We start from the raw sequence: 27,603 nt of genomic DNA, 5'->3' as shown, positions 1-27,603 counted from the left end.
TCACTGAGATAGAGTGATTGCATAGGATAGATCACCTACTGTATAATGAGAGAGAAACTAGAGGTGAGATAGAAGCAGCAGCTCCACAGCTCAGCCCATCCTCCCCTTGACAGCGCAGCGTTACGTGCTGCCTCTCCGCTTTGTCGTCAGAGCAGCCCCAGCCTCCCGCCCGCACACAACTCCTAACTGCTCTGCACCAGAAAGGTGCATCTCCTTCTCTCCTCCATCCCTCTCTCTCTCTCTCTCTCTCTCTCTCTCTCTCTTTCTCTCTGGCAGTCGGCGTGTCCTCAGAATGAGGTTAGCAGCACCAGTAGCAGTAGCAGCACCAGTAGTAGATAGAGACAGCAGAGCCACAGTTACTGCAGCAGCAGCCAGGAGAGGCTGTCCTTCAGCCGTGCACCACCTACCGCTGTATTCACTCCTGCTCTGAGAACGCAATGCTCATCCTTGTGCTCTCTTTCTGTGTCTCTCTCACTTTCTGTCCTCTTTGAATTCCTCTCTCTCTCTCTCTCTCTCTCTCTCCTCTTTATCTCTCTCCTCTTTATCTCTCTCTCTCTCGCTCTCTCTCTCTCTCTCTCTCTCTCTCTCTTTCCTTCTCTCCCTCTCTGTAGCAGTGATGGGGAAGACCACCATGTAGAGACAGAGAGGCAGTGGAGGCAACAGCAGAATAGCAGCAATGGGAAGCCACACATGGAGAGGGTCTGGACTGCAGCCGTGGTGAGCCTGAGACCTACAGGACTTGCAATCATCATTGCCCTTCTCAGGACCTGACCACTGGGGCTGTCCAACGCTCACCTGGATGCTCCCCACTTGTGTTTTGTCATCTCCTCCTCTCCTTGTTCTCTGCTGCTCTTTCTCCTCTTCTTCTGTTTCTTCTCTTTAATGGTTTTTGGTCTGCCGATATCTGATAGTCTCTCTTGAAACAGAAGCTGTCCATCGATTGATCCCCCTCGGATTTTTCCACCCTTTTTAATCTCTCTATCTGCCTACTTTAACTACAAGTGGCATTCTTTTTTCTCTTTGCCTGCTTTATACCCATTTTGGATGAGACTGACCCCATCGCTCGGGTGTGCAAGCTTTTGATTGATCTATAAGCAATAACAAACACTAATCTAACTGACTTGACTAGCCGACATCATGGGGGACATGTCGAACAGCGGTTTTTATGCCAAGAACCAAAGAAACGAGGACAACCATGCGGCAGGCTTCGGCTGCTCCGTCATGGAGCTGCGCTCCTTGATGGAGCTGCGTGGCACAGAGGCAGTGGTCAAGCTCCAGGAGGACTACACAGGCGTAGAGGGACTGTGCAAACGACTGAAAACCTCACCCACAGAAGGTGAGTCCCAGTGTTTGTCTGTGTATGCGCTTGTTTGTGAATATGTGTGCACTGGTGTGTGCATCGTATGAAGGATCTCATGATGAGGTGTGTTGATGTGTTATACTACTGTATATTGAGCCGATCATAAGAATTTACTGTTTTTGTATTTATTGTTGGTTTGAACAGAACAGCAGACAGAGGAGGGAGTCCTGTTTGAAGGGACTAATGAAAATGCTTCTTGGCCAGCTAGTGTTAGACCTGTTTAGTATGCATAGAAATTTCTCTGGACAGTTTAGCCCCGCTTGTCATTCTCCCATCCCGTCAGCCAATCAACCGTAGCCTTAATAAGGAGCAGGTTTCTGGGGCAACAGAGAGGTTTGGGCCACATGGGATGTGCTGTGGCATCTGCAAATATGGACTGGGCATGAGTGGAATGAGAAAGCAAAAACCACTAATACAAATTATTAAATAGGAAAAAGATACAGCACCTATTTATTTATTTTCTGGGGAAACTGGAAAATACTGTGAATATTTCATATATGTCATGCAAATGCCAGATATTTCCCCTTATGTTTTTGTAATCCTGGTGTAGGTTAGTTTAGTTATATCATGACACTATTCATGAACACCTTCACATGGATTGTGGTGTCACTTAAGGCAGTGACACCACCAACCCGATAATCGGCCGTCGGACAGTCTGGCGAGGTCAGTGACTCGAGTCTGTTCGGTGTATTCTGTGCCGTCGTCCGTCCGAGGAGCTGTCAGCCTTCATTTTGGCCGACCTAACATGTTGCATCAGAGGGCGGGCAGTCGAACTCCATGACCAATCTGATTGGTGGAGTGCAAACCTGGAAATGATGAGCGTCTCAATCTGACAAAAATCTTTTAAACTGACATTTGTTGATCTGAAATGAAGACAGCTTCAGCAACTGCATAGCCTATTTCTCGCTTAAAATGTTTTCAGAAACACGTTTCAGTGAACTATTTTAGTAAAATATGAGATCGTATTCTGAACAAGCCACCATGACAGTCTGGCTTTGAATTTCCGGAGAAACCAGACCCACGTGACGTGTTCGTCCAGTCAGCTGCCGTCAGCAGTCGGCATCGCTTCGGTGTGTTCCGAGGCACTTTTTCTGGCCAACTCGGGGAGGTCCGACTGCCTTTTCTGCCGAAGGTCGGCCGTCCGGTTGGTGTGTCACCGGCTTTACACACCTAACCTATGTCATAATATCCTTTTTAGGTTATTCAAATATTTATACAGACATATACTGTTAAATAGCCCACCCTTTACTTTATCTACATATTGCATAAAGGTAAGATTTTCTGTTGCTTCGCTACCAGCTGCAGTACGGCAAGCATACGGAAACAGACCTCTCTAATGGCTTTGTCTGTGTATTGAATATTTATAACAGTGTTGAAGTCATCCACCTCCCTTGATGTCGGGATCATTGATCAATATTCATGAAGTGTCACCTGTGTGACATCAGAGGTAACCTGTAATCTTATAGGCTGATAGTCACAGAAGATTGGGTTTCCTGGTCTTCTCATCCATTAGTACCTCTTCTAGGTCAGCTTGCGGTAATACCTGCGGCAAGACATTGACAGAGTAAAGTAGATAAATTCACAGAATCCTCTGAGTCGAATAAAGAGCTAATCAAAATGGGATATAATCAGTGTTGAGCAAGTTACTTCCAAAATGTAATACATTATAGATTACTAGTTACTGTCATTTGAGAGTAATTAGTTATATTACAATATTACTGTCTCTGAATTGTAATGAGTTACACTACTTTTGCATTACTTTTGAGTTACTTTCACCAAAATAACAGGGGAAGTTTGATTTGGCAGCTAGCTTGTGAATTTCACCACCGGATCAATAAAGTCTCCTCTTTATCCACTTTAATACATCATAGATTATTCATATTTTGTATAATTAATATAAATATGCAAAGTAACTAAAGCTATACAAAATAGATAAGTAAAACGTATAATAGGCAAGTAGGAGAAAATGAAAATACTCAATTAAAAGTACGGCATTGTTGTAAAATGTTTGTTTATAGCACTTCAATAAGAAATTCATGTTGTTTAGGTTAAAACACTCTAAAGGAAATGTTCAATTATAGTGTGATTAAAACTCACTATTAACATTATTTACAGTACTGGATTTACAGCTGATTTGTGAAAAGGTAGCCTACACAACCTTATTTAACAGTAATTTAGTTTTACTGCGAACCGTCACAGGAAGTGCTTTTATTTTGAAGTAGGCTACACGGAAGTTGTCTGTTGTGTAGCCTACTCTTGCTAGCTTACTGAGATGCAACATGTCCGTCAGGCTCAAGTTGTTCACTTTCTTGTTTGTAAAACTGCAACATATTGAACAGTAAATGGTCACAGTAAAAGACAAGCGTTTTTGGTCGTCATTCGAAGCCATTCCACTACAGGCATAGTTACTCTCCATGGCTGATGAAATGCAATGATATTTACGTGTAGCAAGCCTCAACATTAACCGTGCGTTCATAGACATCGGAAAAACGTTTTTCTGAGTGAAAACGTCATCATTCACGTCCCTTCCTGTCGGAATCAGAGGTGGGAAACTCGGGCCAGATTTTGCTAACCGAGTTTCCCAGTTGGTGACGCGTTGTTGACAACTGACGTTTGATGTAGGCGACTTTGGTTCACTGAACATATTTCAGTGACAATAAACTGTTTATTGTGAACAAACGCCTCTGCAGAGAAACATACACAGACATAACATGTTTCAAATTATTCATAAATAGGCCTATGTATAAAAAAAACCAACACATTATCCGTGTCCTTTCCTGTTCGTTGTCCTGCAGATAACACAAACACCTGACGATGTGCTGTTTGTATGCTCGCATAAGAAAACAGCAGCAAATTATTGTGGCCTCCATGTTTTCACCAGGTTTTCACACACCTGATGCTCTAGGCTACGCCCAACAGTTGGTGGCAGTCATGCAACAAGTTGTTATGCCAAACGCCAATATAACAGAAGAAGAAGAACACGCATCCCGACCATCCTAACCATAGATACATATAAAGGCTTTTATATATATCTATGATCCTAACCATGTGAACACTGGTAGTCGGAAAAACAACGTAATCACGGGGGCGGTCCCTGTTATTCCGAGGTGGCATGAACGCGCCATAATTCCCGACATGTTTATATCTGTCAGCCGCTGACGTACCGTCACCTGTTGGGACATACATGCTGTCCGTACCGTCTCTGGTTCTGACCACGGGAACAGAAACAGGACAGCTCACTTCAACGCAGCGTAATAACTCCTGAAAATAATATCCATCTCGCAAATGTATTTGTCTCTGCAGTCATCTCAACCATCGAATACAGCGACAGGAAAATAATACGGCTTTTTTTTTTCCTGTGAAGAAATGTGTCGCGGTGTTGGTGAATTCTTAAAAAAACCAATGCACCACTAAATGTTGCGTTAAAATGCGTTGTAACTCGCGTTACTGAGATTGTAACGAGTATAATATTACCGAAATTTAATTAGTAATGCGTTATATTACTGCGTTACAGCAAAAAGGAATACATTACTGTAATTGCGTTACTTTTGTAACGCGTTACTCCCAACACTGGATATAATAGAATAAAAGCACTGATGAACACTAACTCAGATAAGGGATGCGGTGCATATGGCTCGTCACCATATTTGCAACATCAGTGTGAAAGGATGCCTGCAGTGTTACAGCAGTACAGAAATGAAACTTAATTTGAACTAGCAATCCAAATGATCATAACAGACATAAAATTATGATTTAATTTTCCCATTCTCATGAACATCCTGATTAGATACACAAACATTACATTTTATCAGTGCGGTAAACACTAACTCAGGATCACAGTCTGCAGACTTGCAATAAAACTAAAATTAAACTATGATGTAGAAAAAGGAATATTGTAATTATTAACATGCTTTCTGTTATGGGTTATCTTATTTGTTTAACCTCTAACCAGTGCCACTGTATGTGCAACACTATCTCTGACATTGAGGGGAAAGCACATTTTATTCATTTTACACATAATTACATGATAAAGCTCATTTAAAACATTGAACATTCTCATATTTAATGTTTGCCAGTGCATTTTCATATTTCAGCTTCCACACTGACATTATTCTGGATCACAGTGCAAAATTACAGTTCCTCCTTGTTGATATTACCAATGGTTAAAATAATAATCATTAAAAGATCGAAAAGAAATGAAAAAATATGAGGCTCTACGGTGTAATTTAGAATGTATGTAAATGCAAATTCTCTGCCAGCTAGATTATTCAAAACTCTAAAATCTCAAATGTGTGTGTGCCATTAATTATTTTGGCGTTTATTTGATTTACAAAAATGCATTGTGAATAAATGAGGTGCTTCCCTATAATTTTCAAATCATTTTCAAGTAAATCCAACAAGTTTGCCACATTTTGTTTGAGATTTTGTCCTACTGCTAACAAACACAATGCTCCTCTTCTCTATCCCAGGTTATAATTAGTAATTGTTATGATGAATTGTATTATCTCTCACTGGAACATTCACTAAGTTGAAACTGAGTAATGGTATCTGGTGCTATTTGCATTAAAGATCTCAGGTGTTTCTATGTTTATGTCTGTGGGTACCCTTGTGTGGTGCGTGGTTGCTCCACAGAACATATGTTACCTCCAAAATATGATCGTGGTAATTATCCTTGAAGGTATTCTGTATTGCTTGCTGTCATCATGTGTCGGTGTGTGTAATATGTATGTGTCCCAGGGGACTGCGTTCGATGCAAAAAGGCCCTGAGTACAGTTGACCTATTAGCCCATTTACTTTAGCCCATACAAGCCATTTCACATGATACTAACAGTTCATGAATGGCTATAGCCCACTGCAACATGCAATAATGGCTCTGTAAGTATAGACATGCAACCAGTTAAGAGGTTGCACTCTCGACCACGTGCATTTAGATGCAGCAGACACCAGGCTCCTGCTACATTGTTGCTACAGTACATGAAACTGCAAAATTTAGAGAGTTTTTTTAATGTATTTAATAAGAAATATAAGTTAAATATGACAGAATGTGAGAGAATCCGGCTCTCACTGCATTTCTAAGCAAAATAGTTGGAGAATACATGAAAGATTGAGGACCACTACAATAGCTCCCACACACAAAACACATCATACACATGATAGCCATAGTTTGGGGCAACATACTGTATTTCGGGCGTTAGTAATCTAAATGTTTCAGGAACTAAAAGAAGCTTCCTTTAACTTATTTATTCAGGTATTGTGACCCCAATGGATGAACAGTTTTCTAAACCCATAGTGGAGGAATGTAATACATGAATTGAGGTTAAAACATAACCATCCCCAGGAAGTAAAATTCCTTTTTTTCAAATCAAAATTGCATAAGATACCGTAATAAACGATGATGTGGATAATGAAATGATGAGTGAGTGGCATGTCTAATTCTAAAACATGTCTGGATTCACTGTTACTTAACCTTCAATTTTCTCAGTAGCCTGCTTCCTTGTACTGTATAACGGCACCTGGGATGTAGTTACCTATGTGATGTCTTGTAGGTGACTGTGGGGTGAAGAAGCTAGTGTTTCCCTCAGGCAGTCAGCGGTCGAATGGCATGAGTCATTCAGGGGCCAGATGGGATGTCAGGCTACAGCTTAGTTTTCAAGAAGCACCCTGCTTCTCTTGAGATGGGAGAAAAGACAGTTGCTAGGTGCTCACAGTGTAACTATTGTTTTGAACTGTAGACTGTTGAGAGCTGCAGCACATTGGTGGGTCCTCCTGGGTAGGGAGCAGGGAATTGTGAGAGAGTGCTCAGGGCAGAGCCATTCCTCGAGGGTCGGGAGGATGAAGAGGTGCTTAGGGCATCGATGGTCTTTGATGTTTGATGAAACTGTGCGGGAAAGGAGGAGTAAATGTAGTTACGTGTGGAAACCTGTGCTAAGCTTTTCAAGCAGATATGACTGAAAATTTGGGTAAAAAAAAACAAAATTGGAAATGAAGCAGTGAATGTTTTTAAACATGCATCACTACAAGCTTGCGCTAAATTTGATGTATGTATGTATACAGTACGCCTAATATTATTATTGTCCAAAGCAGAACACCTACCAGCATCTCTAAAAGGTCGGCTTCATAACTGTCATTCATAGTCACCTTTATTTATAACTTCCAGTTCGCTGTCTGCAGAGCCCTCCATCAGTATGACTTTACACACTAAGGTGATGGAATGAAGTGCTATCTTATGATAAAAATATTTCCTTCCACTTTGCAACTCTATCTTCTCATTTGAATCATCTTACTTCCTCCCTTCCTCTCCTTCTTGTCCCCTCCAGTCCTTCTCCTCATCGACCCTTCCACCTGCCCATCTCTCTCTCTCTCTCTCTCTCTCTCTCTCTCTCTCTCCATCTACCTCCCATTCCTCTGTCTCACCACACCTTACTTCTCCTCCATTCTCTCCCTCCTCTGCTCTCATTTCTATTTCGGTGTGCTGGTCGGTCACTGGTATCCCAGTGGGCCGGTGTACAGCGTAGCCTAAATAGACCTGCTCTACATCTATAACCTTCATCATCTCTCTCTTCTACTATCACTTCTTTTATTGAGTTAGTAAGAATACAATAGTGCTGGAAAAGTAGCACACCATTTTTATACGTCCTAAACTATTAAAAAATATATTACCGGAATGGAGAATTGATTTTTGATTGGTATTAATACATTTTTCTTTGTTGAAATGGAGACACTATTAACAAATTATTCACCTTGGGTAATGCAGAGCACAGTAGGTTTAGACAAGTGGGAAAAAATGGCTTGCAGAAATGCAGGTGACCATCAATTGATTGAAGAAAGTTGTGTTTATAGCAGATCCCTGAGGGGGAATGCTCCTGCTTTGCTGTTTGTGGCAGTAATGACAGTGGTAGATGGTGGCCAGATGATACATCATACACGGTGCCGGTATTTCTCATGGGAGGTGGTTGTTGATGGACACACACACACACACACACACACACACACACACACACACACACACACACACACACACACACACGTTATAGTGTCCAGACTGATCTCACTGAGTGGCGTATGTATGACACGCCAATTCGTATGCCATTTTTGCGTGTTATCAAGACGCATAATCGTTTAGCGTGTTTATCAATGCCGTTTGGCCTCCATTGGCCTACATTACATGTAAATTATCGCCGTAGCGAGTAGTATGAAAGGACGGAGGTTGGTTGGGGTGGGGGATGGGTAAAACACAGGACTTTCACCCGGGAGAGCTGGGATTGCGTCCTGCGTGTGGCGGTTATCAACCCTTTTTTTTTTTTTTTTTTAATAAAGCCTTCCCCAATATACTTTTCCTAAACTTTTCCAACCCTTTATTATTTTCCGAAACTTTTTTTTACACGCGTGACGTTGTTCTCGCGATAGCACGGCACGTTCTCGCAATAACACGCAATGTATGTTTACATCCGCTGTATACAGCGTAGACATACACGTGAATAGCTCAAAATGCGTACAGATAACACGCCATTTGGCTTTAGGAAAGTGGCGTGTATGTTTACGCAAAGTCATGATGCCATGTTGTAGTGTCTCACATAGTGTATAAGTCTTTTGATCTGCAACTAGTGATTTGTGTGTTTGGTAGAAAATCTCAGAAGGATAAAATAATGAAGGTGTATAAAGATGTATAAAAATGTATATAACAATTAGTGAACAGTTTTCTACTTATCTTTCTTTTTTGTATACTGCGGTTACCTACTCTGGCAGATACAGTTGTCCATTTTAGTATCATACATAGTATTGTACTCTGTGATATCAAGACAATGCTGTGCTACTATCACTCTTCTTATTCCTCCCACATATCTCACACGCTATGTTCTGTACTGCTCCCATGACGAGACCTTTACCTTTACCTTCACCTTCTCTCTGGCCTCTCTGTCTCCCTCTATCCGCTCTGTGACTGCAGAGTTTGGTTGAAACACCTCTCCCGTTCTCCCATTTCATCTACTTTCTATCTCATTTTTCTTCATTCACACCCACCTCCTCCCTGTTTCCCTTATAATCTTTTTTTATCTCGCCCTTGAAATAAAGTCCACATTTCAGTCTGTGTGCTGCTATATTTCTGCACATTCTTCTTTTCTAATCTTAACCCTGTTGTTCCTTCTCCTCCTCTTCTTCATTCATCTAATTTGTTTGTCCCTCATTCAACCTCTCCTCCTTGCTCCCTTTCTTTTCCTCTCTCCCTCCATCCCTGATGATCATACTTATCGCGTCTTACAGTCACAGCACCACGAGCATGTCCCCCTCTGACGTCTATTTAATCTCTGTCCCACAAGGGATCTTTTAATAAGGACAATTTTTCCTGCTCTGCAACTGCGCCTCCCTCTCTCCTTCTCTCCTCTCTGCCCTCCCCTCTCCTAGTGACACTGTAAAACAGATAGAAGAGGTAGAAAATGAGAGACAATGAAATAGGAGGCAGTGATAAAGAGAGGGAGCTGGCTCTCAGAGGACCGATTATAAATGATATACAGCCATTTTGCTCTCCGAGGGAGCAAAATCACATCGTGGGCAGACACACACACACACACACACACACACACACACACACACACACACACACACACACACACACACACACACACACACACACACAAACACCACTACTCACACAGGTGATCTGCTGCTGCAGTGTACTGTAGTAGCAGTGACCTTGAGGCAGTGCAGTCAATCACTCTGCATTAGCACTCTAAGTGTAATATTAAGCAGATTTATCAAGGAAAGAAATCTTCTGAAGTCTTGGGGTGATTCGGCTAATACATGTCTTAGGTATGTCTTTAAAAAAGCCGTATTTTATTAATGGTTAATAAACATTTTATTGATGCCTCTAGATCAGTAACAAGCACTAGTCAAATGAAAAAAAAAATACATTTTGCATTGCCAGGATGTACACACAAATGTAAAATAACCTTGAGGAAGGCAGACTTCTTAAATTCCAAGCAGTGCAGATGTATTTACAGTGTGCCAAACATGTATAAATGAGGGAAAAAAACTTGAAACTTTCAAAAGAAACACTTGGACAAAATAACAAAAACTACTCAACCAAATAAAACAACGCACGTGTTTATGGCAGCACGGCTCTTTCCTCTCTGTTGTGCAGCAAAAAATGCCACTGCCTTTATAGGGCTCTCAATCAGCCCTGGACAGCACTACTATCACTATGATTATGCTGAAACAAAAAATGAACTGTTCAAGCCTGCAACTTCATAATTCTAACTGAAACTTAATGGTGGTTATGTGTTTGCTTTAAAGTAAACTATTGCTTGATCTAATAATGTAATCATAAGCAAACCTGGGATAGTAAGTGCTGAAATGTTACACAAAAGCAATGATAAAATTATAGCAAACTGATAATAAATACCATATGACAATGACTAGAGCAATGCATAAATACATGTGGACAAATGTATGCACACAAGCATCAAGGGACAAGTGGTGAGTGCAGGGAATCTCCCCCACTTTGTCACATGTATTAACATTTGAATCTGAAACCTTAATACTGTAAACTGAAAAGCCCTCCGCTCTAAATCAACGACTTGCTCACAATTAGAACTGCAGATATGAGGTATTTATATTAATAAGGAAGCTGTGAAATATTCTCCAACCTTGCAACCCAAAAGGATATTTTGTTTATGTTAAAAATAAAAAGTATTAACTGTTAATAAAGTTGTTAGATGAGCAGGTGTAGGCAAAGAATAATAATGGCATGTGAACATTGCCGCTGGGACGTGTTGTGAAGCGCAATCACTTCTAAAATGCTTAGGCTTTTATATCAGGGTTTGATTGCTGTCTCTAGAGAAATACACTGTGGGTTGGTTTCCCAGACAGGGATTAAACAAGGTTTTGGACTAAAACAAGATTTTGGACTAAAACAAAATTGATATCCATTATATGTCTACTGTTTGTTTGTAAGTTTATTTGATTAGGACAATGCACATTAATCAACATTTCTGTAAATGCGCCAGTGTTAGCCAGTCGGCTAATTTTCAACTGTAGTCCTAATTACCTAGCATGCATGTCTTTATGGTGGGAAGAAACCGGAGCACCCGGAGGAAACCCACGCAAACACGGGGAGAACATGCAAACTCCACACAAAAAGGACTGGAACGACCTGGATTCAAACCCAGAACCTTCTTGCTGTGAGGCAGAAGTACTAACCACTGAACCACCATGCTTTTTGTTTAAGAAAGGTGCCTTGAATGTACAAATTATCTGAAAACTGTACCTCAGGAGTGGTGCATATCAACTAAAAAAACAGTACAGTATATAATATTGATTTCCCTAATTACAAATCTAGCAGTTACAAGGAGACTTGATGTGTTTGATGAAGTTTGTAGTGGGAAAAAAAGGTTGCAGTTGTATCAGGAAGATACCCCTAATATTTTGTACAGCTCATTATGTGTATTTATTTATGTTTCTCTCATGTTTTTGAAGACATTGGTCTAAACAAAGCAAGGAGCAATATTTGAATGTGCTTATGTGTGATACTGTATAGTAGTTGTATTATTGAGGCTGTGAAAACTTTCTTCTATTAAATCACAGCATGTCAGACTGGCAGATATGTAGACAACGCACGCGCAGGCACACACACACACACACACACACACACACACACACACACACACACACACAAGCAAATGCTGGACATGGTCTGCAGTGAAGTCAGCTGTCCCGAGAGATGCCTGACTGAATTAAGAGGACGGATGCCAAAACCAGACTCTATTGTAGTCATACCATGGAGCCTGGTGCTGACTCACAACAGCATACAGTATATCCACCTATGCTACTAGTGTACAGATTGGCACTGACATAGGCATGACAGAAAATGTAAAAGATAGATGTGGTTGTCATCTTGGTATATTTCTGATATGAAACTGACTGTAAAGCAATCCAGTGCTGAATAAACAACACATATATGTGCTCAGTCAACTTTCCTTATGTAATGTTTTTAAAATAAGCATACCTCCAACATGAAATGATAATATTTCAACTGTGGTACGACTCTTTGAGCTGTACTTGAATTTTAGGTTTTCAGTTCATATGAACATTAATGTAGTTGTCACTTTACATTTACGCACATTACTTTACATTACCAATGTGATTACAGATTATTGTAATCATTCTACCATCAGGCCACCAGACCACATATCATTACTTTAGTTCCTGCCTGAAAGGTCTGCCCTTAGATAAAGCTAATCGCTCCAAAATACAGTGCCAGAACTGACTATTTACATTCAGCTTTTGTCCTCTGAAATGTCCTGAATCTGAACTGGCTGCTGGAAGCCAGGAGTATGGATAGCAAGTTGACAGGCATGGTGATGCTTTTAGCTGAATATGCAGAGTCCCGGGCTATAACCGGCTTGTTTCTCTCCACGTAAGCTCTTTTCCTGAGTTGACCTCTCTGCACTCTTTCTCCCGCTGTGGGGCAGAACAAGGGTGGTACCAAGGCCGCCAACACAGACAGACAGCATTTCACTCTTAAGGACACAAACAGATACAATCTTGGACCAGATCCAGTCCTGCCTTTCTCAAGGGCACAGAGCGGCTCTCTTTCAACGTTGAGTTTACACATGCTGTAGAGCATGATCCATTACATCCCAGCAGCTGCAGAAGAGAGAACCAGGAACATGGATACTGTCTTGCTCTGACTTAGAATTTTGCCTTTTCTTAACTTTTAAAATACCATGCCTTGCCCATGGGCATAAGCCTGTTAAGTGAAATATGGATACTGCCACAGAGATAGTCACACTTACCCAGGATCAAAGCACCATATTCAGACATTGCCTAGTTCCTTATGTGCAAACACATCATTTCAGCTTCTACAGTGCACGAATCTACCCCTTCTTTCATTACAGTGTTAGTCAGCTATTGCAATGTTATCCAGTGAATACATACACTGCATCAGCTTTGGATGTAACATCATTTTCATTGGGTAATTGTTTACATTACCTATGATCAAACCTTCAGTGGTGGAATAAGTATTTAGATATTTACCTAAAGGGGAACTACGCCCATTTTCAAAATTCATACATGTTATTTCTATAGTCTAAGACAGTCCAAAAATATAAGTGAACATAAACTACTCTCTACCAAATCCAAAATCTAGAGAGCTAAAACCTGAATTTGTGATGTCATCAAGTATAAAGTCTGGAACTGCTCCATAGGGAAAGATGTTATAGATGACACTGAGACCGAATCACCACGACGTTGCGCTAACACAAAAATCACTTCTGGGTAGACAAATGGCAGTTGAAGTGCGCAGATATGTGAAATCAGCATACTTATAACTGTAACGTTTAAAGATATAGTTAAACACGGTGGTTCGACCTACTGACGGTTTCTGTACTGTGTTGCTTTGCTAGCGTCTTTGATTAACCAAATCTAGTGTTACAAACAGCAACATCTCACCGCCGACTGCTGGTTTGGGTGGTGTCATTCTTTTTAGTCTGTGGCCCAGCAGGTAAATGGGGTGGCTGTGGCTCAAAGGTAGAGCGGGTCAGCCCTCAACCACAAGATTGATGTTTCGATCCCAGGCTCTCCCGGCCACACGTCAAAGTGTCACTGAGCAAGACACTGAACCCCAAATTGCTCCCATAATCCTGCTATGTGGCTGTCCACTGCTCCTTATGCTTAGGCCGTGTTTAATGCAGAGATTTAATTTCACTACATTGTACTGTACCATTGTATGTGACACAAATGTTTCTTTGTAAATTAGGTCTCCAACCTAACTTTAGTGAAAGTGTTGACATATGAAAGCATCAATCATGCATTTTGGATTAATGAGATGAGATTATATCCAGTTGTTTCTCTTCCCCGTTTGCCCAGCGCCGTTAAATTGTATGTACGGGATGCAGGAGTTTCCTACCCGAAAGTTATTGTAAACGAACATTGTGATTGAGTCTACATGGGTACATTTTCTGTTTCAAAACTGAGAACACTACAATAGAATAAAACTCATTTGGGTATAAAAAAGAAAATAGACATTCTGTGGGTCCACAAAATCAGTCCCCCGTTCATTGTCTATGGAGCAGCTCCAGGCTTGATGACATCACAAGTTTGAGACTTATTTCTTTGGTTTCTGGCTTTTAGAGAGAGTTGAGAGAGAATGTTCACAAATAATAGCTGCACTTTCCTCGGCCATGGTAATAACATATTGGACTTCTTAATTTAGGTGGTGTTTCCCCTTAAGTAAAAGTACTGATATATTAATGTAATAAAAATACTTCATTATAAGTAAAAGGCATGCATTCAAACTATTACTACTACTAGTGGTAGTATTTTAGTATGTATTTACAGTACAGAAATATGACCATGCTAATAAATGACTAGCCTTACATTAGTGGCATGTGGAAAAATCAATTGTGTTGAATACTGTGTAAGTACATCTGTTTCATGTCTGGAATATTGAAGGAGATGCATCCATTTGTGCAGCAGATGGAACTTTTTGGATAATGTTTCATGGGCTTAGTCACATTGCAGTTCAATCAAAGTGCTACTGCATAGCGCAAACAGAGATCAATACTCTTTCAAATCTCCACTGTAATTCCCCTACAGTGTAGTGTTTGAAAATTCATATTGCAAGACTGTGTTGATGTACAAATATGTTTACAAAATTATATTGAACAATGCCAAATAATTATTATAGTTTTTACAGTAGTTTATATTTTAATTCCATTGGTATTATCCATACACAATCATCAGCACTTCTCTTGCTGTACCCCACACATTGTATTTCCCTGCAGTTCCAAGCAGACAGACAATAAGGAGCTCATAGTGAGTAGATTTCCCTTGCTGTCATGACTATTTCATGACTCTCTCTGGTAGTTTGAATTTTAAAAGCTGGCCCTATTGTGTCCTGGGCTCATCTGAGGCCCTGGGCGAAACCAGAGACTGACACCCAGATGGGAGACAGCAGATAGACCACTGTCATTCTCCCTTTCAGCCTCTTAGCCCTGAATGCCAATGGGGGGAAGGCTGCTGATTTGTGTGAGTGTGCATCCACTGCGTTTGTGTGCAGTTTGTGTAAGTGTGTGGGCTTAAGGGGAAAGTACTTACCCTCTCGGTAACAGTTTATAATAACCATCATTAATAAATGGTAAATTGATAGTTAATTAAACTTTAGTTTATAGTTATTTTACTGTTAGCAAACAATTACATTATGATGTATAATATTTACTAATGTTATAATTTGTTATTTTATCATTTTGTTTAGTGTAATATAAAAAATAGTTTATAACTTTAGATAGCTCATTAATACTTTGTCAATGGTTAATTGTTTTGTAAACCTTCTATAAACATTATTTGGATGGCTATTGCAACTAATGCTTAAAATAATTATTAATTAATTAAGTTATGTATTAATAAGTGGTTTATAAAGCATCAAGTAACATTAATTTGGCCCATTAAATGCAGGCAGCTCCGAGTCGATGCGGCCGTGTATTTCTGTGACCATCAGAAATTGCACGCAAGAGTTAGACTTAATTCCCTCCATGGAGTGCATAGCATTTGAAATTACATATTTCAAATTGTGCACCACTTCCTCTGTCCACTATGTCGCACTAGAGAACACACACTATTTATACGTCATGTTGCTGTATATCATGTGTAGACAACACAATGTGAATTTCAGCTAAATAGAATGATTTTCGTCAGGGCTTTCTTCCTGTTGCCAGTAGGTGGCGCTATAACTATAACTCATTATTGACTTGTAGATGTCCTCAGGCTTGGTCTCTAATCAAGCATAAAAAATTGGGGGCAGATTGGACAACGTACACTCGAGTTACAAACCACTACCTGTTTCGCTGCGTTTTGTGGTAATTTGACACCTTGCCACGCCCACACCGTTGGACGAAATTGCAAAAGCTTCGCAGTTTAGCTTCGGCAAGGTCTTTAGATTGTACTAATTTTTATTTAAAAACGATTTTGAAGTTGATCGGGTTAAATCTGTAGGAGGAGTTCATTAAAGTACAACGCCTGCAAATGGTTCAAAACGTCCAGAAAATTCATGGTTAATTGAAGATGGCGGACCTCCTGTTGGGTTTAGGGTATGGCTCCAAGAGGCTTTTTTGTAGATGTGGACATGATGCATATGACCACCTAATTTCATAAATATAGGTGAAACACACTGCAGAGGCTACTTCTTTGAAATTCTATAATTTACCACACCTAAATCCAGGACACGTATAGATATCTTCGGGCCTGGACTGTCATCCTGCATGAAAAATGTGGGGCAGATTGGACAATGCACATTCGAGTTTCCAATTTTTGAATTTCCTCTTTCATGGCGTAACATCGAAGTGCACTGTGCCACCACAGCCAAGCCCTTTACCACAGACTCACAAAATTCAAAATGAAGCATCATCAAGGTCTTAAGGCTTTCCTCCACACATTTGAGGTAGATCCAGTCAACCTGCTAGGAGGATATCAAAGTATAACGACTGTAACTTCTGTTGCCACTAGAGGGCGCAATTTAGCTTTGGAAGGTCTTCAGATTATACATATAGACATATAGAAGTCAATCACATTAAATTTGTAGGAGGAGTTAATAAAAGTCTGCAAATGGTTAAAATGCATCTTCAATTCAAAATGGTGGACTTCCTGTTGGGTTTAAGGTAGTCTCACTTTGCCAGACCTTCCTCCACAACGCTGCGGAGGATTAGATTGGACAGATAGTCTAGCTATCTGTCTGGATTTACCCTGCAGAGATCTGAGAAAAGGTTAACCATAGTCCTCATAAATCGACCGGAGTTTAAAATTCCAGCACATAGAAAGCGGAAAGTAATAGACATCCGGCCTAAAAGAGTGACATCCGGCAGAATTTCCAGCGGCACCGGAGCAATCCCGGAAGTGGAACGTTGTGGATATAGACTAGGTTTAGGATATGGCTCCAATAGGCTTTTTTGTAAGTCTGGCCCTGATACATATGCCTACCAAATTTCATACATCTAGGTGACACGCACTGCCGGGACTGTATGGAAGAGGGGCGCTCTCCAGCAATTTTTTACACCCCAGCACAGGACCCATAAAATATTACAATTTCGGTTCTGATGCGTGTGCAAATTTACACGCGTTTCCATGCCCGTCTAACCCCTCAAAAATGCGTTTAAAGGGCAGAAGAAAAATAACAAGCCCCTCAAAAATACGCTCAAACGCATAGAATACTAATAATAGAAGAAAAAGTAGAAACATTTAAATTTCAATAGGGCCTTCGCCGATCAACGATGTCGATGCTCGAGCCCTAATAATTATGAGCAATTCCAATAGGGCCTGTGCAGGCATGTGTAAAAGAGAAAGTGAGCGACAGTTGGACAAAAAGTGGAGGGACCGTTGTAACAGCAACTGGATAGCATCAGCTCTTTATTATTAATTACAGTGTCTATAAGGAAAATAACAATTCAATACCACTGACATCAATATACGTATAAGATAAGCCTTTATTTATCCCCAGAGAGGAAATGCAGGTGTTACAGCTGCACAAGGACAGACATGAACCCAGACACATCGGGAAAAGTAAAAAAGAGTATAAATTAGTATAAAAAAAACAGGAGTACTAGCTGTAGAAACATTCCAGGAACTGACTGAATTTTTGTTTACTTGACAATTATATGAATAACATCAATGGAAAGATGAATAAAAGACAGAGTGCTATTGAATGGGTGGAAGGGAATTAACAGATGTATAGAATAGCTCCCGCTTCGCTTATTCATATGTTTTGGTCCTGCCCGTCTATACACAACTATTGGTCCAATATCTTCCAAACACTATCTGCTGCTCTTCAGGTGCCGTTTGCTCCAGCAATAACAGCTCTCTTTGGGACTCTGCCACCCACGGTGGCCCTGCCTAAAATTAAAGCAGACCTTGTGGCTTTCTTAACTCTATTAGCTAGACGGCTCATACTACTTCGTTGGAAGTCAGCTTGCCCCCCATCCTGGGAGGTTTGGGTCAGAGATGTCCTCCATTTTAGTAAACTCTAAAAGATTAAGCATACACTGCGTGGATCCACAAATACATTTTTCAAAGTATGGCAACCCCTCTTTGATCACATAGAGAAGCTGCCGTTTCATATTGTGCCTCAGGTAATCTGACTGTCACCCTTTGTATCTATCTTTTTCCTTTTATGTATCTATATAAATAAGTCAACTTTCATCCTTGCTGAACCGTAGCCCTTGAAAGCAATTTTACCCGGAAGATGATGTTGTTATTTTATTTTCTGTGGGGGGGGGGGGTGTCTGTGCGTGTATTTCTTATGTATAAGTACATACTTAATGTTTAAGTGCCTTGTGTGCAACCACTGTCCTGCTGTTTACCCAAAGCATTTATGCCAAGGTGCTGGTAGACACATACCCCTTGTCCTTTGTTTTCGATAAGGAAATGCTGAACATACGTACATACGTACAATCACAATCTTGAACTCTGTACAACCTGCTAAAAACACCAATAAAAAAGAGTTTGCAAAAAAAAAAGATTTAACGGATGTACAGTATGGGTAGATTGATTGATTGATTGATTGATTGATTGATTGATTGATTGATTGATTGATTAATTGATTGAATGGTTAAACAATCTGAAATTACAGCATGAAGTTACTGGCCCAATTGCACTTTGCCCTTATCACTAAGCAGTTGTGTCTAAACACGCTCAAACACACATGCTGGAACATACTGTACAGTCCTGTGTACACACACAGGCTGTAAACAGATGTCTTATTATGTTTTGTGTCCACAGGGCAGTCGGGCCAGCTAAGATTACAGTGTTTGAAGCTCAAATGGTGAAAAATATGTGAAAGAAAAGAAAGAGAGAAAAGATGGTGAATGATACAATACAGAACTAATACATTCAGTAAGAGAATGATATTTGTTCCATTGTTTTCACCTTGATCACTTGCAGTAGGTTGAATGAGCACATTTGTACTGTAGGTGCTTTGAACATTCATCATTGTCTATAACTTCGGTCCCACACAACAGACTGCACAATGTTCTTACAGTACAAGCACAGCGTTAACTCAACTCTGTCACAGTTTTGTTCTTCCTTAGGAAGCCTTTTCTTTCACCACATTTTACTTCTCTGTCTCTCACACATTAGATGTATTTACATCAATGACTTGTCCCCTCACAGATGGTCAGGTGGAGTAACCCAGTTTAAGGAGAAATTGGGGGGGCTTGGTTTGATGCAATGGATCTCCCTACCAATGCAAACATGGCAGAATTGTTGTCACATAACTTTGACATCGCATAGAGGTAGGATCTTAATGTAATTAATCGTGCAGCCCTAATTCACATACACATGATTTTTTAATTTGTTGGTCACATGCACCCGGGACTGCACAGACCAATGGATCCTTAATATGAAATGGATATCACTCCTGTACCGAATTATCACACAATAAAAACTGTTCCAAGAATTTTGATAAGGACCATTTGCACTGAAACCTTCATCCTACATTAGTCACTGTCAAGCTTCTTTCCGTTTCTTCCCCTCACTGCTGCTTTTGATGTGCTACTTGCCAGGCTCCAAACGATTTCTAAGAGGTGTAAATTAATCCTTTGGGTATTTCAATTCTGTGATATGAGCAGCAGCAGGTCTTCGTTGTTTGTTTTTCTTGCATAACATTACATAATCTGCTTTTTTCACAGCACTATAAAATAAAGAGTGCAAGAATTATCGTCATAGAAACAAAAGAGCATGTGTACTTTGGGTCACAACATAATAGCTTTTAAAATGAATGTGGGATGCATTCTTTAGTCTTGTAGACCTGAAAATTTATACAACCATCTTTATCCAGCTGTCTCTGTACAAGACCCCCTACAACATTGATCCCCATATATACTTTAAAGTAGGAACACTAAGTAATAATCAGTTGTCCTGTAGAGTGATTGGTGTGTGTGTGTGTGTGTGTGTGTGTGTGTGTGTGTGTGTGTGAGAGAGAGAGAGAGAAAAAGAGCTGTGAGCTGTGTTCTCTCACCTCACTCTGCCATCTCTTGCATGAGTCAGACTCATAGAGCACAGTGCGTGACAGCAAAACTCACCCACTTGTACAGCTGCCCCCACAGACTCACACAAATACACACACATACACACACTATTGCATATTATATTTTTGCAACACACATTTCATTTGGGTTGTTGGGAGACCGTTGAAAACTGCGCTGGCATTTGAGCCTTTTTATAGAAAACACACATTTTGTGGTATTGTGAATATATTCATATGTGGCTTCTTTGTCTTAATAATGAAAGACTTATAATACCCAGACCAAAAGGTGGTCAGCTTGTAGCACTGACAAACATATTAATCTTTGAAGATGTGCGCCACATCCACAGGTTTGGCTGCCTGCCAGCACCTCTAAATCATGTACAGACATTAGAGTAGTATAGTCTTCTCTTCTAACTGAGCAGCAACGTGAGGAAATCCATTTCCCAAAACTTAAAAGTAATCAAAGTAATTTTCCTGTAAAAGCAGCAGCTTTTAGCAGCAACATGAAAATCTGCCACTGAGCCTTGTCCCGGAGTTTGTTTCTCTTAGGTGTAGCACAGTACATCTTGCAATATGAAACTGTCATTGTGTCTGCGCCAGCAGAAACATACCATAATAGGTCGTATTATGGTGGGTATATGAACGTCCACACACACACACACACACACACACACGCACGCACGCACGCACGCACACACACACACACACACACGCCAATCACTCTACAGGACAACTGATTATTACTTAGTGTTCCTACTTTAAAGTATATATGGGGATAAATGTTGTAGGGGGTCTTCTACAGAGACAGCTGGATGAAGATGGTTATATAAATCTTCAGGTCTAAAAGACTAAAGAATGCATCCCACATTCATTTTATGAACACACACACACACACACATATGAACGTCCACACACACACACACACACACACACACACACACACACACACACACACACACACACACACACACACACATACACATACACATACCCCCGTGATGGAAAAGACATGGTGTCAGAAATTGCTCAGTGTCATTTTCCAGTCAATTACCCTTCAGGTGGAGCTGTCTGTTGGGAAATGAACGCTATATCTATGTGTGTTAGTGTGACCTTGTGACTCCTCATGAAATGAGAATGTATTTTCTCAGTTGTTTGTTTACATACAGTACAGTACAGTATATCTGCTTGCCTGTTTTGCTGCACTAAAGACATGTCACATCTATTCGTCCTCACAGAGAGAGCCTGCCTCCTGCCATTCCCACTCTCAGTTCTCTGATGTGGAATGACAATGAAGCACGCAAACACCACAAAGAGACCTATCTTAAAGCAAGGACAACACCATATAAGACAGTGCTAAAACAAAACTTGAGAAACCCTTTCTACACACAAGACACCATTTTCTTTCTGTTTTAAATGCTGTACTAACATCATGACCCTGATGTTTCCTCCAAAAAAGCATCCAGCCCAACCCTGTTTAAGTTAGAAATAAAATTAATTGTGATTGAGAATTAAAGTGAGCTTTTATTACGTTTTCATTTAAGAGTGGGACGACCTGCTGTGCTGTTGGGTGTGGCCCCCCTCACATGAATCATTTGTTCAATTTAGTTATATTTCCCACTATCGTCTTAAAATAAAGAAGCTAATTAGATGAACGTCTCTCAACCTAAACTCTGATCCAGTGGCTTGAATTTAATTATCTTCAGACATTGGACTTCAGACACTGGTTGATTGAAATAAAACGTCATAGACATAAATGTGTTCATTTAAATATGTACGGTACATTTGTATATTATTTGGCTTGCTTAAAATACTATGTGGGGTGAATCCCACTGCATCCTTAGTCGGGAGTGCCATGTGTGACATGGGTCAACCATTGCAATTTACAAGATTGTGCATAAATAAATTTTTTTGCGACTTCTATCTCTGTCTCAGGTGTGATGAATCCCCTCACATACAATATATACACTGGAAATGGATCAACTTAGAAACTGAATGAGTGCACATTTTTTTGTCAACCATGAACCATTTTAACAGAGGTGGAAAGAGTACTAGAATATTGGACTCAAGTAAAAGTAATGTTACTTTAAAGACATTTTACTCAAGTAAAAGTACTTGTGTACAAATGTACTTAAATAAAAAGTAAAATGTAGGTCAGTCAAATGTACTCTGAGTAAACTTTACTGCGATGCATTTTTAAAAGGGGGGATTACACATAGCTGCAACATGACCCCATTTGTTAACTATGCCGAGGTACAATAATGCAAACTCATAACCCAAAAGGACAAGGAATTTAACTCTGGTTTTCAATAGCTCGAGTGCCAAGAACAAATATACAGAAAGAGGCACATAGTCATTCAGCTAAAACAAGGACAACAAGTAGACGGCTAATGTAAAAGCATCTAGTTCTCTCCTCCCTTGAACTAGCACTGCAATGATAATGTACGTAGTGCTTTAAAATCTTCCACCTTGTTCTACATGACAGACACAAGCCCACCACCTTCATAGCATGACCCAAAAAAGCATACAAAGGATTTTGGTTTTGTGCTTTGTTTCCTTTTCCTTGTCTTTGTATGCACCTTCCTGTACCTGTCTTTTCACACTCCTATCCCACTCCCTCATCCTATCTATGGCATTTACTTACACATAACATTGTGTTTTTTTCTTTTTCTAAATGTCATCCTTAAGAAGCTATTTCTACTATATTCTGCATTTGTACACACAGTAGCAAACCTCCCTTTATTGCATAAAATGGGGTTATTATTATGGCGGTCATTCTCAAGGACACAGTGACACATTTCTCCATCACTCCATCTTCTAATAAGAGCATGATAATTATCCACCTTTTAGCCACTAATGGGTTATTATTCATAGAGTTACTCTACATCCAGCCTACTCTTGTTCTCTCTTTCATTCCCTGTCTATCTCTCTTTTTTTCTCTCACAGTTTTGTGCTCTCTGAGTCACACTTCAACCCCTCTTTGTCTTCCCTCCTTATGCCCCCCTCTCTCTTTTTAAAATGGTGAAAGCTGAGAATACATGTTGAAGCTATTGATTCGCTGGAGAAAAAAAGCTTCAGTATTTTGCGCCGTTATGATGATCATCATCACCACCGTTGTCGTAGAATCCTGTTGCCATGGTGACTTGTTTTGGACACTGTGGCACACAGTATTGTGGGGGGGGGGGTGGGGGGGGGAGTTCAGACAGAGAGGCAGGAAGATGTAAAATCAAAAAAGAGGGGGGGGGGGCAGATGCTACTGGGACCCAGTCAGACATGTTAAAATGTTTTTAAAAAAAAAAAATTTCATTTTTTTATATAATTTATGTAATTTGTTTGCTGCGCTCCTCCACTGTGACTATTTTTCAAGGACATTTGGAGGTCATCACGCCATTTTATTCTTTACTGTCTTTTCTTTGGTGGAACATACTGTACAGTCCGTACCTGCGTGCGCACACATACACACACAGACACACATGCATGCATGCTCCTGAACACAGAACATACACACACACACACACTTACTGACATATTCACATATTCTCCAAGGCTCAGAGTCGCGGGTATTTCCACTCAACGAGTGGGATGCATAGTGTTTCCATGGAGATCTATTTTTAGCCACCGACAAAAAAGGGCCAACTGTTAAAATATACCAACATGTTCCCTCTGAAAAAAAAAAAATCCATGTCTGCAGAAAGGAAGGCATAAAGTTTTATTTTTTTTTTTTATATCCCTGTCTTGTCTATTTGGAGACAGGATGTTAGGGAGGTATCATTTGTCAAAGCGGATTTGAATCACAGATCATGCTGTGTTTGATAAATCAGCACATTACCAGCCATAAATTATGGAGTGAGAACAGTGAAGAGGATGAGAGAAATCCAAGGTTTTATCGTCATCAAGTTTTAAAGACTGCCTGTAATTCTTTGGTTGTAATCGATTCAAACATTTTGTCAGTTGACAGGAAGTTATTTGACAACAGTAGTGATAATCAGTTCAGTCATATTTTAGGAAACAAATCCCAAATATTTCTAGCTCCTCAAGGTGAAAGTTGCTGCTTTCCTCTGTTTTATATCAACATATTTTACCTAAATATCTTTAGGTTTTGATTTGTCGGGTCCACAAAACAAACAACGATGTACAGTTTTTAAACTTTTTAAAAAAAAAATGTATTTTTATTTTATAGACTAAACAATATATGATAAATCAGAAAAGTAAAAGAGAGATGAATCGATGGAGAAAAGAGTCCTAAGTTGAAGCCCAAGTCTAATCGTTCTATGTTTAATGATATAGTATCTTATTACAATTACATTAGTGTTATCCTTGTGCCAAACTTCATGGCCAGGTTTCTAAAATGATCTAAGAGGATCATTACAGAGTCACAGAGCAGGCACAGCTTTTCTTGGCCGTGGACCCGGATGGCCATAGCAGCCCGTACTGATTATTTATGGCGCAGTTCTTTTTTCATTCGATTAATACCATAATCATAATTTTTCTAATCGGCATTTCTGGTACAGTAAATAGTTTTTACCTAATCTGCTGAGTCACTAGCATGCCCACTGTTTGTTTTAAGTTCATAAGCTGACGAATTAAGAAGGAAGTCAATCTTACGCTATAAGTGCATCATCTCAAATCTCATCAAAAGGCTTTTACCGTTTGAACCTTGATTAGAACAATTACAATGAACTTTGATAAAATAAATTATACAGTACCAGGAGCCCCTTATCCGGTATTCCCATCTATTGTGCATGTACATTTGGTATATACTCTTTTCAGGCTTCACTACTTGGTGATGGACTCAAGCACAAAGACTCCTTTGCAATCACCCTTAATCCTCTGTGAGATTGTTGTGACTCATCTGTGTATCGCTACAGTTGTTCTGCCCTCTCACTGCCTCCTCAAAATCCACTGCCAGAGCAGTTAGGTGGGCTGACATTATTTAGCCTACAATATTTCATAATCGGGCAAATCTTAAGCAGCATTGCAATCAGCTATCCAGGAAGGAATTATAATGTAGGAGAGGATTTTCCAGGAAGCAATGAGTATTTAATGATCAGGGAGATTGATTACAGCATAGCTCACAGGCATTTAAGGAGTTGAAACATTTAATAAGGTTAGATGTCATGCTAAGCCGATGCACCATCTCATACACAGAGGTACCATCACATGGCGGAAATCACTAAGAGTATGCAGTATGTTGTATTTTTATGTGAAAAGATTGCTGCCCTTGTGCAGAATGGTGCATTTGCATGCTATAACTAGTTCCCCTGCCTCTGGAAGGATGCTAGAAATCTGGAGTAGGAGGATTGGCATATGTATTTAGAAATACTGTATGAGTCAATCTGGAATCTGATGTGCACCTGACCTAGCTACAAAGATAGAAGAGGGGGGGTTTACACAACCTGAATGTGGGTATAAATATGTGCATCTGTGCTTGTGTTGTGCAAGCACAACACAAGCTGAGCTTGTTATGAGCTCTAGTTTTACCATGTGATAGTGCAAGCAAATGTCGGCATGCTTACCCAGCCTTATTACACACACACACACAAAGCATGTGCAGGCAGTCACGACTCACAGATCCACACACGCACAAGCGCATGCATGGACACACAGACATGTTTGTGTGTGATGTGAGGCAGGGTGCTGTGGAGATCAATGGGATAGCATGCTAGGTCCTCTCACAGAGAAAATTAAAAGAGAATGGATAATGAGGCTATTTATAGACTGCTCTATTTGTAACCAGGGCATTCTCCTATGTAGGGGCTGGAAATTGTTCTTTTTTCAGCCTGCCCTTCTTCTGTCCTCTCCTTCTTCCTCTCTGTTGCTCTATTTCTCTTTTTTAAGCAAGTAAAACTTTTATCTTCTCTCTATTTTCTCTTATTTTTTGCAGTATCTAAAGACTTACATTTCACACAACTCTGTCATTTCCTTTCTTTGTCTCTTTTTCTTGACACAACAGTGATTCTCTGCAGATGTTAATAAGTCATCTCACATCTCTCATTTGCATTCACATGTGAAACAGTGACATGCAGCAGTGATGTTATCAGGTGCAATCCATGGCCACTCCTGGGAGACCCAGTGACGCACCATGCATGACATAATGCTGTGGTAATGTCTGTGGTTGTGAGGGAGAGAGACACAGAGACAGTGAGACGGTGAATACACACTCTGTGTGTGCTCTCAGCAACCAGATAATGGTACTACATTGAAAAGCAGCCAGATAGAAACCAATAATGTAGCTTGATGGAAATTGTTCAGGCATCATTTTAACTGAAGATACAGAGCATACATTTGCATTGTCATTTGTACACTTGATGCTAACTCCAAAGATTTGTGAAGATTTGATTCATATAGTTACAGTTCACAGCAGTTTTGTACACACCAGTGATGCATAATCTTAATGTAGCTGTAATAAATGTGATTTAATACATTAACATTTAATAATATAAAATACAAGAGTTTGGGTGAATTATGTTATACATGTTAAGGCCCATTATGTAACATTGGAATGCAGATAAAATACATTGAATCTTCCACAGTACAATTTCAAATGAGGTTGTAATCTACTCCCCTCCCCTTGAAATTGGGATATAAATCAAAAATTATACAAATTCAACCCTTTTTGAACAGAACATAATATTCTGTGAGTGTAAATTGTCATTTTATTGACTGTAATACATCTGATTTAATATATGAACATAACTTCATATTTAAAAAAAGTAGTTTAGGCAAAGTAGACTCAATTTTAAGGTCCATTAGTTTAGATTGGAAAGCAGATAAAAGATATAGGATCAACCGTGGTTGAATTAAAAATTAAAATATTGTTCTTTGATTCTAAACCATCCACATTGAAAACTTAGATAATTCATCTTTAAAAAAGAAAAGGACAATTGCACACAAACAGCTACTCGTAATGGTATATGGATTACAAAGTTAACTTGCCAAAGCATTACATCTGATGTAACTGACCCTTTGGCCACATTATTTAAGCTTCTGCATGAATATAATTTCTTCTAAAAGTAAATTGTCCCTCGAGCCAGTATGAAGTTGTTCAGATAAAAGAGCCAAAGATATTTATGTACAGTAGTTCATGGTGTTTGAGGAGGTGGATGAGGTCAAAGCACAAGGCCCTCGTCTCTTAAGCAGAGTTATATAAGGAAAGCAGAGCCATGGCCCACCATGACTCAAACTGGTAATTAGAGATGGTTGGTGTGTGGTGTCAGAGTGGAAAAGAGAAGAGAAGAAG

The 27,603-nt window shown here is 39.9% G+C and overlaps 1 protein-coding gene across 13 annotated transcripts in view; it reads left to right on the top strand.

The window, feature by feature from the left end:
- The window catches only part of atp2b2 (ATPase plasma membrane Ca2+ transporting 2), a 144,647-nt gene that overhangs the window by 65,781 nt on the left and 51,263 nt on the right, over positions 1–27,603 (top strand). For 9 of the 13 annotated variants that reach the window (XM_031301667.2, XM_036002636.1, XM_036002635.1 and 6 more), the window contains exon 2: positions 612–1,336. In XM_031301667.2, the coding sequence (XP_031157527.1) occupies positions 1,138–1,336 (199 nt within the window). In that variant the 5' untranslated portion in view covers positions 612–1,137. The other 4 variants (XM_031301664.2, XM_036002639.1, XM_031301666.2 and 1 more) reach the window with 3 other exon arrangements.

Source organism: Sander lucioperca, chromosome 6 (assembly GCF_008315115.2).
Source record: "Sander lucioperca isolate FBNREF2018 chromosome 6, SLUC_FBN_1.2, whole genome shotgun sequence".
In the NCBI taxonomy this organism is placed as follows: domain Eukaryota; kingdom Metazoa; phylum Chordata; class Actinopteri; order Perciformes; family Percidae; genus Sander; species Sander lucioperca.
This window is presented reverse-complemented; position numbering and strand designations above follow the sequence as displayed.